Genomic DNA, 15951 nt, shown 5'->3' on the forward strand with positions numbered 1-15951 from the left:
ATCTTGGTGCCCTTGTTAAAAATCATTTGACCAAGGATACTGGGGTGACTCAGTGATTGAGCAGCTGCCTTAAGCTTAGGGCATGATCCTAGATCCCACATCGGGCTCTCCGTGGGGAGCCTGCTTCTCCCTCTGCCAATGTCTCTATCTCTCTGTGTCTCTCATGAATAAATAAATAAATCTTTAAAGAAATCATTTCACCATGTATGAGTTTATTTTTTGGCTCCCTATTCCATTGGCCTAAATGTCCATTTTTATGCCAATACCACTGTCTTGAACACTATAGGTTTGCAATGTCTTGAAATCAGGAAGTGATTGTTGTTTTTCTTTTTTAAGATCGTTTTGGTTGTTTGAGGTCTGTTTCTGAAGTTAAAATATAAATGCAAAATGTAGTATTTGTCATTTTAACCATTCATCAGTGTATAAAGCAGTGGCATTGAATACATTTACTGTGTTGTATAATTATCACTACCACCCCAAACTTTTTCTTCATCCCCCACAAAAACTTGTACCCATTAAACACTAACTTTCCCTTTTCTTCTTCCCCCTAGTTTTTCTTTTTATGATTTATTTTTATTTATTTATGAGAGAGAGAGAGAGAGAGAGAGAGAGAGAGGCAGAGACACAGGCAGAGGGAGAAGCAGGCTCCATGCAGGGAGCCCAACGTGGGATCCAATCCCGCTTCTCCAGGATCGCACCCCGGGCCAAAGGCAAGCGCCAAACCGCTGAGCCACCCAGGGATTCCCCCCCTCTAGTTTTTTGTAGCCTCTATTGTACTTTTTCTATTTCTCATCTCTTTTTACCCATGTTGTCATTCTAGTGAATATGAAAAACTTATGCCTTCTTTTGTTGTGATTTGAAGTGAAAAAATAAATATAAATAACAATAAGTCAAGGTAATAGTTTTTAAAGCTGTACATGTCCATTCTCTTTGCATTTCTCTACCTTGAGAGTCACTGTGTTATACAGAGGCCTACAAACCAATAGCTTGTTTGTTTGTTTGTTTTTTAAGATTTTATTTATTATGAGAGACACAGAGAGAGAGGCAGAGACATAGGCAGAGGGAGAAGCAGGCTTTATGCAGGGATCCTGATGTGGGACTCGATCCTGGAACTCTAGGACCACGCCCTGGGCCAAAGGCAGGCGCCAAACCGCTGTGCCACCCAGGGATCCCCAGCACTCCTTTTCAATAAGTACTTGATGTATATTTTGTTTAATAAAGACAGAATTGTCTGTACACTAGGCCAATTTAAGAATGTGATATGTTGGGATCCCTGGGTGGCACAGCGATTTGGTGCCTGCCTTTGGCCCAGGGTGTGATCCTGGAGACCCGGGATCGAGTCCCACGTCGGGCTCCCGGTGCATCGAGCCTGCTTCTCCCTCTGCCTGTGTCTCTGTCTCTGTCTCTCTCTGTGTGTGTGTGTGTGACTATCATAAATAAATAAAAATTAATTAAAAAAAAGAATGTGATATGTAACTTGAAGTCTTAATCACATGGAGAAAAAGTGAATGGGTTTATTAATGCTGTGAAAAGCAACAATGATCTACCCACCAAGTGCCAAGGTAGAAATAATTAATGTGGTCAATTAAAAAGAAATATATAATTTAAAATGCAGAGGCTTTCAGGTGCTGAGTTACAGAGTTAGTTTCTTAGTGCTTGCTCTGGACATTATAAAATGCATCTTAACTTATCACAGTCTATTTTAATACTAGTTTAATTCTTTAAGTTAGCTTCCCACCTTTGTAAAATTGTTGCTATATCTGTTATGTCTATATTTATTACAAACCAAAAAAGTAGAGTATTGTTATTCTGCATTATACAATCTTTTAAAGAATTTAAGAGAAGAAAATAAAAATATCTTTAGTCAGTCTTATATATTTACCTATATTTACTTTTTCCAGTGCTCATTTCTTTGTGTATATTTAGGTTACCATCTGGTGTCATTTTCTTTCAGCCTGTGAGATTTTCTTCAGTATTTTTTTTTTAAGATTTTATTTATTCATAGAGACACACACACACACAGAGGCAGAGACACAGGCAGAGGGAAAAGCAGGCTCCATGCAGAGAGCCTGATGTGGGACCCGATCCAGAGTCTTCAGGATCATGCCCTGGGCTGCAGGCGGCGCTAAACTGCTGCTCCACCGGGGCTGCCCCCAGTATTTTTTTTTTAAGTCCGGTTTGCCAGCAATGGATTCTCTAAGTCATCGGGGATGTCTGTATTTCACCTTCATTTTTTTTTTTTTGCTCTTATTTTTTTTTTTTTTTAATTTTTATTTATTTATGATAGTCACACAGAGAGAAAGAGAGGCAGAGACACAGGCAGAGGGAGAAGCAGGCTCCATGCACCAGGAGCCCGATGTGGGATTCGATCCCGGGTCTCCAGGATCGCGCCCTGGGCCAAAGGCAGGCGCCAAACCGCTGCGCCACCCAGGGATCCCTCACCTTCATTTTTTTAATCTCCATTTTTATTCTTTTCTTTTCTTTTCTTTCCCCACCTTCATTTTTTAAAGATGATTTTGCTGAATATAGAATTCTTGCTTGACAGTTTTCTTTCAGTATTTTTGAATATGTCATTTCACTGCCTTCTGACTCTCCTTGTTTCTTATGAAATATAAGCAACTGGTTATATTGTTGCTTCCTGGTAAATGAGCTTCTATAGTCTGTAGGTGATGATGATGATGATAATGGTGATAATGATGATTTTTTTAAGGACAGGGAGAGAGAGAGAATCTTAAGCAGGCCCCATGCCTGGCATGGAGCCTGATTCGAGACTGGATCTCACAACCCTGAGATCATGACCTGAGCTGAGATCAAGAGTCAGACACTTAACTGACTGAGCCATCCAGGTTCCCTGCAAACTGATACTTAAAAAAATATTAATCTATAAGGGCTCCTGGGTGGCTCAGTCGGTTAGGTGTCTGACCCTTGATCTCAGCTCAGGTCTTGATCTCAGGGTCATGAGTTCAAGCCCCTCATTGGGCTCCGCATTGGGCGTTTGTATTGTTTTTGGTCTTTTCCTTTTTTTGTTTTTTCTCCACTTCTTCTGGAATTCCTAATTTGTGTATGTTATACTCGATGTTGTTTCCATAGGTCTCTGGGGCTTTATTTTTCTGTATTCTTTTCTCTCTCTGTTCAAATTAGATATCTGTTTTTCAGATTTTTTTTTCTTCTGCTCCAGTGTTCAGCTCTAGAATTTCTAGTTGCCTCTTTTTACTGATTTCTTTTTGTTGACATTTTCTGTTTGAGGCATTGTCTTTGTATTTTTCTTCAGTCCTTTAAAACAGTTTTAAGGTTTTACTTGTTTAGTTTGGCATTTGGACCTACTCTAAGACATTTTCAATTCCATGATGGTGTTTTTTTTTTTTTTAACCATTCTTCGTTCGGATCATACTTTCCTGCATCTTTACATGTCTTATAAATTTTTGTCAAAACTTAGATATTTTACATAATGTAGCAACTTTGGATTCTGATTTGTTTTTCCCATCGAGGATTGTTCTGTTTTGTTGCCTGAACTAAATCTGTGGAATGTTTTTCCCCAGTGTGTGACTGCTAATATCTGCTCAGTGTTTTGTATTTTTAAAATTTGTTTTTATGTTTAAGTCTGTCTTCCTGGTATCATACCTGTATCTATATAGCTTAGTGGTCAGTTAACCACTTGTCAACAAAAATTGTCCTAGTGGGTATTATACTATAAGTTGGCAAATGGAATTTAAATTAAAACAAAAACAAAAAGATTGTGCTAAATGCATTGAGCTAGTAGAGCTTCCACTCTCTACCAGTAGATCTTTGTATGTGTTGAGGAGCTCCTTCAAAATTCAGACATTTTATTTTATTTTTAAAGATTTTATTTATTTATTCATAGAGACACACACACACACAGAGAAAGAGAGAGAGAGAGAGAGAGAGGGACAGAGACAGAAGCAGGCTCCATGCAGGGAGCCCAACGTGGGACTCGATCCCGGGTCTCCAGGATCACACCTCAGGCTGCAGGCAGCGCTAAACCGCTGCGCCACAGGGGCTGCCCAAAATTCAGACATTTTAAAAGTCTGCCCAAACTTTTACTTTCCACTGGGTCCTCTCATGTTTTTCTTCCTGTTTTTGCAGGCTCCTAGTGGGTCCTCTCTGGTCTCTCCAGCATGAATGGGTGAGCACTTATCACTTATATTCTTGCTTCCAGATTTCCCTTTTAAATTCTCTCTAGTCGAAAATAAAATCTTAAAAAAAAAAAATTCTCTCTAGTCTGCTGGTCCATCACTTGTACCAGCTATAACAGCATCCTCAGGTCCTTTGTCTTGCTTGTTCATTTGCCACCAAGAATACACATTGTTACTGACAGTGCTGTTGGGTGTGGAATTCTTTGCTTCAAATCAAGTCAGCCCTCTCTGTGAGTGAAACTGCTGGTTTTTATGGCTTTCCCTACCTTGGTAGAACTACATTTGCAATGACCTGGGGGTGATGGAAACAGCTTTAGGCAATAATGCCATAGACTCCAACTGTTTTTACCCCAGATTCAGTAGTTTTTCATGAGTAACCACCGAGAAGGTAGCATTTGAGAAAAGACCTGAAGGAGGTGAGGAATTATTTCATATAGATATCTAAGGATGAACATTCCTAGCAGAGGGAATACCTTAACGGCCTGAAGGTGAGAACATATCTAGGATACGAAAGGGACAATAAAGAGGCCAATATGGCTAGAGTGGAGTACCTGACGGAGAGAGTAGTAGGAAATTATATCAGGTAAAAAGAAGATTTGGGGACAGGGTATTAGAGCAGATAAGACCTTTTAGGGTATTCACTGTAAGGACTCTGGCTTTTACTTTGAATGAAATGGGGAGCTACTAGAGGGCTTTGAACAGTAGAGTTGAGACACAGTTTATTTTATAATTTTAAAAGCAGCTTTAGTGAGATGAAAGCTAAAGGGTGGCAGGATAGAAGACTCAGGATGCCAGTTAAGAGACTATTACCATCCTGATTATAGCAATGCAGGGGAGAAATGATTGTGGCTTAGATGAGGGTAGTAGCAGGAGAGGTCATGAGAAGTGGTCCAGTTCCTTCTGGCAGATTGGAGGTAGGGAGTCAATAGATTCAGATCTCTTATTTCAAGGAAATTTTCATGCATAGTATGTGAATGCTTTTTTCTGTTTCCTTTATTGAGTTCTATATTTTTTATCCCTATATTGATCCTAATTATCCTCTGATTCGATCATTTTAATGCTCTAATATTTTCTCTTTTTTTAAAGATTTTATTAATTTATTCATAGAGACAGAGGGAGAGAAGCAGAGACACAGGCAGAGGGAGAAGCAGGCATCATACAGAGAGCCTGACGTGGGACTCGATACAGGGTCTCCAGGATCACACCCTGGGCTGCAGGCGGCGCTAAACCACTGCGCCACTGGGGCTGCCCGTAATGCTCTAATATTTTCTAATTGTAATCTCTTTTTTTCTTCTTCTGAAGACTTTCCTCTGTCACATGCATTCTATTTTCATCTTTGTTTTTTGTTTTTTTTTTGGTTCATCTTTGTTTTTAAACTAGGCTCCGTGCCCATTGTAGAGCCCAATGCAGAGCTTGAACTCACAACCTTGAGATCAAGACCTCAGCTGAGATCAGGAGTCAGACCCTTAACTGACTGAGCCAACTCAGGTGCCCCTCATTCTCTTGTCTTTATGCTGAGGAAATGAGGGTAGAGAAGAGCTTGCCATTGAAGAGTTTAATCCTTTGTGGTAGATCTAAATTCTATTCTTTCTTCTAAATCTCAAAAAGTGTTTTCTATCAGGTCCACTCTATCCAATGGTAAATTCCATGTAATTCCATAGGCTTTGGCTGATTCTCCCAATTTGGCTCAATTCTCTGACAGATAGTAAGCTCCAGAGGTTCAGCCTGTCTTTCCTCAAGTCCCATAGTGGTTTGTAGAGACTCTTACTCTTGGGGTGTAATTGATGTGATGTATTAGTTTCAGGTGTACAATGTAATAACTCAGAATTTGTATATAGGGCAGCCCTGGTGGCGTAGCAATTTAGCAGCGCCTGCAGCCCAGGGCCTGATCCTGGAGACCTGAAATCGAGTCCCATGTCAGGCTCTCTGCATGGAGCCTGCTTCTCCCTCTGCCAGTGTCTCTGTCTCTCTATCAATCTGTGCCTAAATAAATAAATAAATTAGATAAATAAACAAATAAATAAATAAATAACTATCTTAAGAAAAAGAATTTGTATATATTGCAAAATGACCATCAAAATTAGTCTGGTTAACATCTCTCATATATAAAACGTTTTTTCTTGTGACAAGAACTTTCAACATCCACTCTCCTAGCTGCTTTCAAATATGGAACATAGTATGAGCTAGTCACCTTATTGTCTGTACATCTCTGGACTTACTCATCTTATAACTCGGAATTTGAACTTTTGACCCCCTTCACCCATTATCTACTCCCCCTGCCTCAGGTAACCACCAATCTTTTCTCTATATCCGTTGAGGCTCTTGGTGAATTTTTTTTTTTTAACTTTACTATAGCTGTCTACTTAGTCTTCATTTTCTTCCGTCTGTATTGGAAAGTATTTCATATAAGGTTGTTCTCATTTCCTTCTTGGGGTTTTCCTGTCAAGTGTCCAAATATAAGAGTTGCTTTGATCCTCATGTTTTCTTTACCCAGAAATCTTGGGATCTGTTTTTTTTTTAAGTTCAGTGATATGGGAAAAAGTAGCATTTGTATCTTTACAACTTGCTTCCTGCATTATTGACTAATAGAAATTTACTGTTTCCAGTTTTTCTTACTAAAATTCCTTTGTGCTCTTCCCATTCACTCACCTCATTCCCCAGTTTTCTTGCAGCTATATTTGACCTGGGAAACGTGAAGAGAGGTTAGATACAGGAAATCCTAGAACAGAAAAAAGACCCTTGATTTGGGTAGGACAAGCAGGTGGTAAGAAAGATTTTAGGTAGTAATAAGAGGTAATATTTTACTTTGTGAAGTGGAGATGGGGATAAGATTTTTGAGATAACAGAAGATAAGGCAACTTCTTTCTGAACTAAGAAGATGGTCTGATTTTAAGATTAAAATTTCTTTTTCTTTTAATTCCAGTATAGTTAATATTAATATACAATGTTATATTAGTTTCAGATGTGTGATATAGTGATTCAGCAATTCCATAAAACACACGGTGCTTATCACAAACGCACTCCTTAATCCCCATCCCCTATTTTCCCGTTCCCCCCACTCACCTCCCCTCTGGTAACCAGCAATGTGTTCTGTATAGTTCAGAATCTGTTTCTTGGTTTGTTTTTTTCCCTAAGATTAAAGTTTCTTTTGGAGCAAAATATGCTTTTTATGATTACATTCTTTCTAGAGTATTTTCCTTTTAATAGCTAGCTTTATTTAGAAAAAATACCGGGTATTTTTTGGGTATCTGTTAGAAATTTTATACACGTAGCTGTTAACTGTAATAGTGAATGTATTTGTGTGTTTTCCCTCCAGAATCTCCATGGAGAAAGAGACATGAATGTCTGCAATGATATTTCCTGACAAGAAGTTGATACAAGAGAAGGAAAAGAGATCAACAGCTAGTGAGCAGAATTTCAGATAACCAGCATTTGGTATTTATCACCTCCAACTACAGACTTCCGTTGCCTGCTTTTAAATCAGAGATAACTACGTCAGGACCCAGACAAGGCAAAAGGATACTTTTCATCTGTATTTTTTGAGATCAAAGAAACCACAATGTCTAGAAAACAAAACTCAAAGGGTAAGATTACATGTGGCTATAAATTGTTAAAAGCATAGATGTAGAATGGTGATCTATATATTTTTAAAAGGTTCTCTTAATGTATTTTGAATGGTTATATTGTCCCTCACCCAATGCAGTACTTCTGATAGGTATAATCTGTCTCTATCTTGACTGCAATTAATTTTAGAGGAGTAAGAACATTCACAACTTTATCCATTATCTCTTTAATTATCTAAGTAATTGTGTATATTAGATTACAGTTTTGTGTGTTTCCAGTTTGGGAATTAATTCATATAACAATTGCTTTTCTACTTTTATAAATGTATTAAATTGGAATATATTTGCAGGAAAGTCAACTGCATCTAGAAAATACACTTTCTGAAGTATGGACATATGTTAGGGGCGGTGGTGGAAGATAACTTTTACTGCAGGATATTCTATATCCTGTGAGTTGATGGTTTTTTTCATTGGAGACAGGAAATGAAGCAAGAGTAAATGCTTCTAGTTTTAGATTCCTTCTTTAGCTTTCCTTCCAGGATTATTACTCACTCTAGCTTCTTATCTAAAGTAAAATACAAGATCAAAGAATCAAATACCAAGAATAGTTGGGAAAGACTATAAGATCCCTTTTTCACCTTTTTTAGAATAGCTGCAAAAATGCAAAGGGACAAATTTAACAGTAGCACTAGAACTATTATTATACAATAACTAGAATATATTTGTTAGAAGAATGACCATAGCTATCCTGGCTTTTTTCCCTCTTTGAGTTTAATTTTCAATTTAAAGTTAATGTTCTTCCATTCAAAACAAAGGTGTAGATCTAGGTCTCATGTGTTAAATATGAAGGAAAATGCTTTTAAACTTAATTTTGACTTGGTAGTTCACAAACCTCATTTTAAGAAAATAATGTACTGGAGCTGCTTGTGATTTTGAAAGCTGCAGTTTCATTGTATAGTAAATCTGTATAAAGGAAATCTGAGTTCTAAGGAATGGTTAGATTACTTAAGAGCTATTTTATGCAATGAGATTATTAACTGAAAAGTTTTTATAACCAAAGTTTGTTTCTTCTTTGTCATGGTTCAGTTTGCTTTCTTCCCAGTTATGTTTGAAACATTATCTGTTTTCCTCCTACAGATGAGAAATACTATAGTAAAAATAGGACTCCAGACTTTAAAATAAAACAGTTTCATCTAAAAAGTTAGCATTGAATCTTCAGCTACGATTGTTGAATTGTGTATTTTTCCTGTTTTGTCAGTTTTAAATTTACATATTTTAGGATTCTGCTATTAAGTAATATACATTTATAATTGCTTTATCTTGTTGATATATTGTTTTTTATTATGAAATGTTCTTTGTCTCTAGGAATATGTCTTTTTTTTTTTTAAGATTTATTTATTTATTTATTCAGAGGGAGAAAGAGAGGCAGAGACACAGGCAGAGGGAGAAGCAGGCTCCGTGCAGGGAGCCTGACGTGGGACTCAATCCTGGGCCTCCAGGATCACACCCCCAGCCACAGGCAGCGCTAGGTGCTAAACTGCTGCACCACCAGGGCTGCCCTAAGAATATGTCTTTAAAGTTTAATTTTTCCCACTCTCTTATACTTATTGTTTTCAGGAATTATCTTTTTCATCCTCTTACTTTCTTTTTTTTGGTGGGGGTGGTACTGAAACCCTCAACCTTCACTTTCAGTGTGTTTTGAACTTAAGTGTCTCTTGCAGACATCATATGGTTGGATCTTGCCTTTTTATCCAGTCTCACAACTGCATTTTGATTACTCCATTCAACATTTAGTGTATTTATCAGAATGATTGGGTTTATGTCTGCTATTTGCTGTTTCCTAAATCTTATTTTTTCGTTCCTCTGCACCTGCTTTATTGCTGCCTTTTTATATATTTTTGTATTTTATCTTTATATTACTTTATATTTTATACTTCTTTGTATTAATTCCTCTGATTTTTAAAAGCTATTTCTTAGTTATTTTATTAGTTATTTTATTTTATTAATTAAAATAAATAATTTTATTGCTCTAGGATTGCAGTTATACGTCTTTAACTTGTCACAAGCTTCAGGTTAATACTGACTTAATTCCGGTAAAATATAGTAACTCTCTTCCAATATAGCTTTGTTTCCTCTTCCCTACTTTCATACTATCATTCATATATATATATATATATATATATATATATATCCCCAACAATATGTTGTTATAATTATTACTTTAAAGAAATAAGAATTATTACTTTTGAAGAAATTTGGAGAAAAGAGAAAAAATATATATGTAGTCTTTATATTTACTCAAATATTTACCATTTTGAGTACTCTTAATTCCTTCCTCTGGATTTGAGTTACTGTCTGGTTTTATTTCCTTTCAGCCTGAAGGATTTAGTTTTTCTTGTGCACAAGTCTGACAGGAATGGAGTCTTTCAGACTTTTCTTTTTTTTAAATCTGAATATCTTTATTTTATCTTAATTTTTGAAAGATAGTTTTGCTGGCTATAGAATTCAGCACTTAGAATGTGCTTTTCCACTAAATATGTCATATTGTTGTTCCTCTGTTTGCTATGAGTCCTTTTTTTCTTGTCAAGATTTTCTCTTTGTCTTTAGCAGTTTGACTGATGGAATTTGGTATGGATTTCTTGGGAATTTCATCAAATTTTGGCCATTGTTTCATCAAAAAAAATTATTCCTGCCCCTTTCTCTCTTTCCTCTCCTGTTAGGAATCCTGTGATGTGTATATCGGTAAGCTTAATGTTATCCTACAGGTGACCAAGGAACATTTTTCTTTTTTCTTCAAATTTTTTTTCATATTGTTCTTCCTTTATTTAGATTGCTTAATTCCTATTGATCTCTTTTCAATTTCATTGATTTTTTTTTCTTCTGTCTCAAATTTGCTATTAAGTCTGGTGAATTTTTCATTTGGGTATTATATTTTCAATTAGAATTTCTTTTTAGTTTTATAGTGTCTATTTCTCTATTGGGATTCTCTTTGTTAAATCATTAGGACTGTATTTTCCTTTAATTTTTTGAAAATATTTTTATTAGCTGTTTTGAAGTTTTTATTGCTTAGGTATACCAACTTGGTGGACCCTTTAAGAGTCCGTTTCTATTGATGGTGTTTTTCCTATGTATGAGTCTTTCTTTCTTTCTTGGCTTTTTTTTTTAAGATTTTATTTATTTATTCATGAGTGAATGAATAATATTCATTCATATTATTTCATTATTTATTCACACAGAGAGAAAGGGAGACAGAGACACAGGCAGAGGGAGAAGCAGGCTCCATGCAGGGAGCCCGATGTGGGACTCGATCACCGGTCTCCAGGATCAGGCCCTGGGCTGAAGGCGGCGCTAAACCACTGAGCCACCAGGGCTGCCCTCTTTCTTGGCTTTTTTTAAACAGATAGTTAACTCTGGATTCTTATTTTATTTTCTTGAAGGTTGTTTTTTTTTTTTTTTTTTTCTTGAAGGTATTTTAAAAATAAGTAGCCTGGACATAAACTAGGATATCTACCTCTACCTGTCCCATGTGTACAGTCACAAATGTATCTGCACATATTTTTAAATTCTAATTTTTATTTTTTACTTTTGCTTTTTAGGGATTGTCCCTGTGTCTGCAGTGTTTATTGGTCAGCCAGTGATTTAGACTGAGGTTTTGCTAAACATCTAAAATGCATAAGCTTTTATTTTCTGCTGATTAAACTGTGGGTTGAGGAGGACCTCAAAGTTCAGGCTGATCTTAAGTTTGTTTTCACTTTTACTTTCCACTGGCTCTTAGGTTTCCCCGTGCACGTGCATAGTTTCTCGTTTCCCATTTAGCTAGGAATGTGTAGAGAACAAATACAGCTTTTCTATGTTTTTTTCTTTATTTCCAGGGTTTCCCTTTTAAATTTCTTATTTGTTTACCACTCATTTAACCAACACTTCAACTTCAGGCTAGCAAGGCAGCAAGGTGGGTTTTTTTGTTGTTTTTGTTTTTGTTTGTTTGTTTTTTACATTTATTTCTAAGTTATCCACTTTATCTGAGAGAGCTGTGGAGTTTTGCCCTCCTCTCTAGTTAGCCTTCTTTGGCAATAAAGCTGCTATTTTTATAGCTAGCCCTGTCTTGGTTAAAGCTATTGTTCTCCATGGAGCAGGAGATGTGAATGGGAGCAGTCCTAGGCAAGAAGGGTACAGACTTCACCTAAGACACTAGCAGTTTCTCAGTAATTTGTTGTGGCCTTTGATTTCTACAGCCCTGAAAAGGTTGTTTCTGACAGTTTTGTTCAGTTTAATACATGTGTTTTAAGGAGAGAACTTGTAACCTCTTCATGCCACCCTCAAGCCCAGTTTTATTGTTTTAGAAAAGTACTGGTCGGGATCCCTGGGTGGCGCAGCGGTTTGGCGCCTGCCTTTGGCCCAGGGCGCGATCCTGGAGACCCGGGATCGAGTCCCACATCGGGCTCCCGGTGCATGGAGCCTGCTTCTCCCTCTGCCTCTGTCTCTGCGCCTCTCTCTCTCTCTCTCTCTCTCTGTGACTATCATAAATAAATAAAAATTAAAAAAAAAAAAAAAAGAAAAGTACTGGTCCTCAGCGCTTAGAAATTAAAACAATAAAAACAACTAGTTCTTCATATCTGGTAGCTTGAATAGCTATGTAAATAGTGGCAACAAAGGACAAGTCTTTAGAAAGTGCCCTATGGTTTATGTGGCTTACTAGTTAGGTAAAAAATGCTTCTGCCAAAAATCTCTTGTGGGCCTTACCCTTGGATTACTGGAACTGTTTCTTGGGCACCCAGATGTTGAAAATCAAATAAAAGAACTTTTGGGCATCCCCAGTGGCACAGCGGTTTAGCGCTGCCTGCTGCCCAGGGAGCGATCCTGGAGACCCTGGATGAGTCCCACGTCAGGCTCTCTGCATGGTGCCTGCTTCTCCCTCTGCCTGTGTCTCTGCCTCTGTGTGTGTGTGTGTGTGTGTGTGTGTCTCTATGAATAAATAAAAAATCTTTTAAAAAAAAGTAAATAAAAGAGCTTTTGAGTAGAACCCATAGCAGATATTTGAGAACCTATTAGGTTCATGATATGAATTTATAGTGGGATAATTATGCATAATTTTAAAAAAAGATTTTGTTTATTCATGAAAGACACAGGGTGGGGGGAGGGCAGAGACTCAGGCAGAGGGAGAAACAGTCTCCCCTCAAGGAGCCCAACATAGGACCCGATCCCGATCCCAGATTCCAGGATCAGGACCTGAGCCAAGGGCAGATGCTCAATCTCAACTGCTGAGCCATCCAGGCATCCCAATTATGCATAACTTTTAACCATTTCCTGACTGATATCTGAATCAAGCACTAGATAAAAGAAACCCAATTCTGAGGGTAATCCAAGGCTGGGAATAGGTTTAGTTCTGATTCCCACAGATTACTAATGATCCTAATTTTCACTTTGAAGAGTCTTCAGAGACTAGAGAACGATGAGACAAAATGATTGTAGTTTTAACATTTTTAGGAACCCTGATTATGGTTAGGTAATCTTTTTCTCTCAAAATTGACTGTATCTCAGAATCATCGTAGAAATTAAAAAAAATTGTTTTTGAATCACTATCTCTGAGGATAGTACACTAGACTGTTTTAAACAGATTTGCTAATATTTTTCTGGACCTAAAAACCGTGTTTGCTCTATATTTATCAAATTATAATGATAATGGTAAGAGCAATGTACTTTTTTTGTTAACTTCATTTTGCACTTAACATTAGTTCTCTCTCTTCCTCTTTTCCCACTTGTAAAACTATTCAACTACAAAACACCTTCACATTTGATATTTAAACCTCTGAAACATTAAAATAGCTGACTTAAATTTCATAGTTGATTTGCATGAATGGTTTCTCAATCCCAGTACTGTGCTATTGCTTAATTGCTTCACTACTTTTTGTTTTATATAGAGCTACCTAAATATTTCTCTCTTCCTTTCCTCTGCCCTCCCCGACTTTTTTTCATTTCACAAAACTGAAACCCTGTATCCATTAAACAATAACTCCCTACTTTCTCTTATCCTAATTCCTGGAAACTACCATCCTACTTTCTATTTTCTGATTCTGTGAATTTGATACTCTTAATAATTCATACACATGGAATCATATGGTATTTGTCCTTCTATGACTGGCTTATTTCACTAAGGATAATGTCTTCAAAGTTAATCCATGTTGTAGCATGTATCAGAATTTCCTTCCTTTTTAAAGTTGAATAATATTCTATTGTATGTATTAATCACATTTTATTTATCTGTGGATGGGTACTTGAGTTGTTTCCACTGTCTGACTATTGTAAATAACATGCTATGAACATGGGTGTACAGATGTCTTTTGAAATTCCTGTTTACACTTCTTTTGGGTTTATAGCCAGAAGTGGGATTGCTGGATTAATGGTTATTCTGTTTAATCTTTTGAGGAACTGCCATTTTGTTTTCTGTAGGAGATGTACCGTTTTACATTCCTACCAGCAGTACACAGGGTTCTAATTTGTCTGCATCATCTCTAACACTTGTTATTTTCTGTTTGTTTGCTTTTTAAATAGCTATCCTAACGGATGTGAGGACTTCCTTTTATTTTATTTTTTTAAAAGATTTCATTTGTTCATGAGAGACAGAGAGAGAGAGGCAGAGACACCGGCAGAGGGAGAAGCAGGCTCCATGCAGGGAGCCTGATGTGGGACTCGATCCCAGGTCTCTAGGATCACATTCTGGGCCGAAGGCAGGCACTAAACCGCTGAGCCACCCAGGCGTCCCGAGGACTTCCTTTTAAAGACAAGAGTTATAACCTGTTTTTATTTTTAAATTTTAATTATTTTTTATTTTTTTTATGGAACACTTAATGAATTTGCATGTCATCCTTGCATGAGGGCCACGCCAATCTTGTCTGTACCATTCCAATTTTAATATATGTGCTACCACTGATGTGAGCACTACAAAGTGTTTTTATAAAGTCATAAAATTTTTAAATTTAAAGAAATTTTAATAACTATCAGAACTGACCTCTTTATTCTTTGTGTCTTCCACTTCATCTGTGATACTTATAAACATTCACTGTATGCCTGTCTTTGCCTATTAGACTCTGAGCCTGTTGGGATAAGAACTGGGTTTTGTTCTTGTATGTCTTTCTAACACCTAGCTTAGTACTTTGATACATTGTAGGCTGTCTAGAAACAAATTATGTTAATTTATAATTTTAAAAACATTTCAGATTTTTTTCTTTTTAAAAATTAAGTTTAATTGAAGTATAGTTGATGCACATTGTTACATTAGTTTCAGGCTGTACAGCATAGTGATTTGAAAACTATGCATGATGCTGTATGTTCACCACAGGTGTAGCTACCATCTGTCAACATCTTGAGATGGGGAGTTTATCCTGGATCATCCAGGTGAGCCCTAAGTGCAGCCACAAATATCCTTATAAGGGGGAGGCAGAAGGAGATTTCAGATAGAAGAGAGAGCATCATAACCATGAGGGCAAGAGATTGAGGTGATATGGCAAGCCAAGAAATGCCTACACCTACCAGCAATTGGAAAAGGCAAGGAACAAATTCTCTAGAGCTTTCAGAATGACTATACCTTGCCATTAGCTTCATTTCAGCCCAGTGAAACTGGTTTTGGACATTTAGGCTTTAGAACTATGACAGTAAATTTCCATAGTTTGAGCTACCATATTTGTGGTAATTTGTTTTAGCAGCCACAGGAAACTAATACAGAACCAAAGCAAGTGTTTGGGCCTTTTAGTTCATTGCTCTCAACCATATTCTCTTTGTTGAAAGTCACATACTCTTAATATACTTTTTAAATGCCATCTCTTTTTAGAAGTTCAATAAAGAGGACATTTTATTTTAGGCTCTAGCTAACTGTTCTACAAAAGATATCTAGAAATAATTGGCCACATATTTCTTTTTCCTTTCCTTTTAGGGGTAAAATATCTAATATAAAGGTGGGAAACAAGTAAGTAAATGTGGCTTATCTTTCTACCCTAGGCAATTTAAAAAATTGGTTGTCCTTAGAACCCGTTTAGGGCAGCCCCCCGTGGCACAGCGGTTTAGTGCCGCCTGTAGCCTGAGGTGTGATCCTGGAGACCCAGGATCAAGTCCCACGTCGGGTTCCCTGCATGGAGCCTGCTTCTCCCTCTGCCTGTGTCTTTGCCTCTCTCTCTCTCTCTCTCTCTGTGTCTCTATGAATAAATAAATAAAATCTTAAAAAAAAAAAAAAAAGAACCAGT

At 37.0% G+C, this 15951-nt stretch overlaps 1 protein-coding gene and 1 non-coding gene across 3 annotated transcripts in view; one reads left to right on the forward strand and one right to left on the reverse strand.

The window, feature by feature from the left end:
* The window catches only part of SPATS2 (spermatogenesis associated serine rich 2), a 139209-nt gene that overhangs the window by 64366 nt on the left and 58892 nt on the right, over positions 1 to 15951 (forward strand). Inside the window, exons 2-3 of one of the 2 annotated variants that reach the window (XM_038577568.1) lie at positions 4105 to 4144; positions 7471 to 7738. In XM_038577568.1, coding sequence (XP_038433496.1) covers positions 7714 to 7738 — 25 coding nt within the window. In that variant the 5' untranslated portion in view covers positions 4105 to 4144; positions 7471 to 7713. The remainder of the gene's footprint in view (positions 1 to 4104; positions 4145 to 7470; positions 7739 to 15951) is intronic. The other variant, XM_038577567.1, reaches the window with a different exon arrangement.
* LOC119866485 lies at positions 14545 to 14654 on the reverse strand. Its single transcript, XR_005380233.1, has one exon. It is a non-coding gene; the product is annotated as a U6 spliceosomal RNA (small nuclear RNA).

Source organism: Canis lupus, chromosome 27 (assembly GCF_011100685.1).
Source record: "Canis lupus familiaris isolate Mischka breed German Shepherd chromosome 27, alternate assembly UU_Cfam_GSD_1.0, whole genome shotgun sequence".
In the NCBI taxonomy this organism is placed as follows: Eukaryota; Metazoa; Chordata; class Mammalia; order Carnivora; family Canidae; genus Canis; species Canis lupus.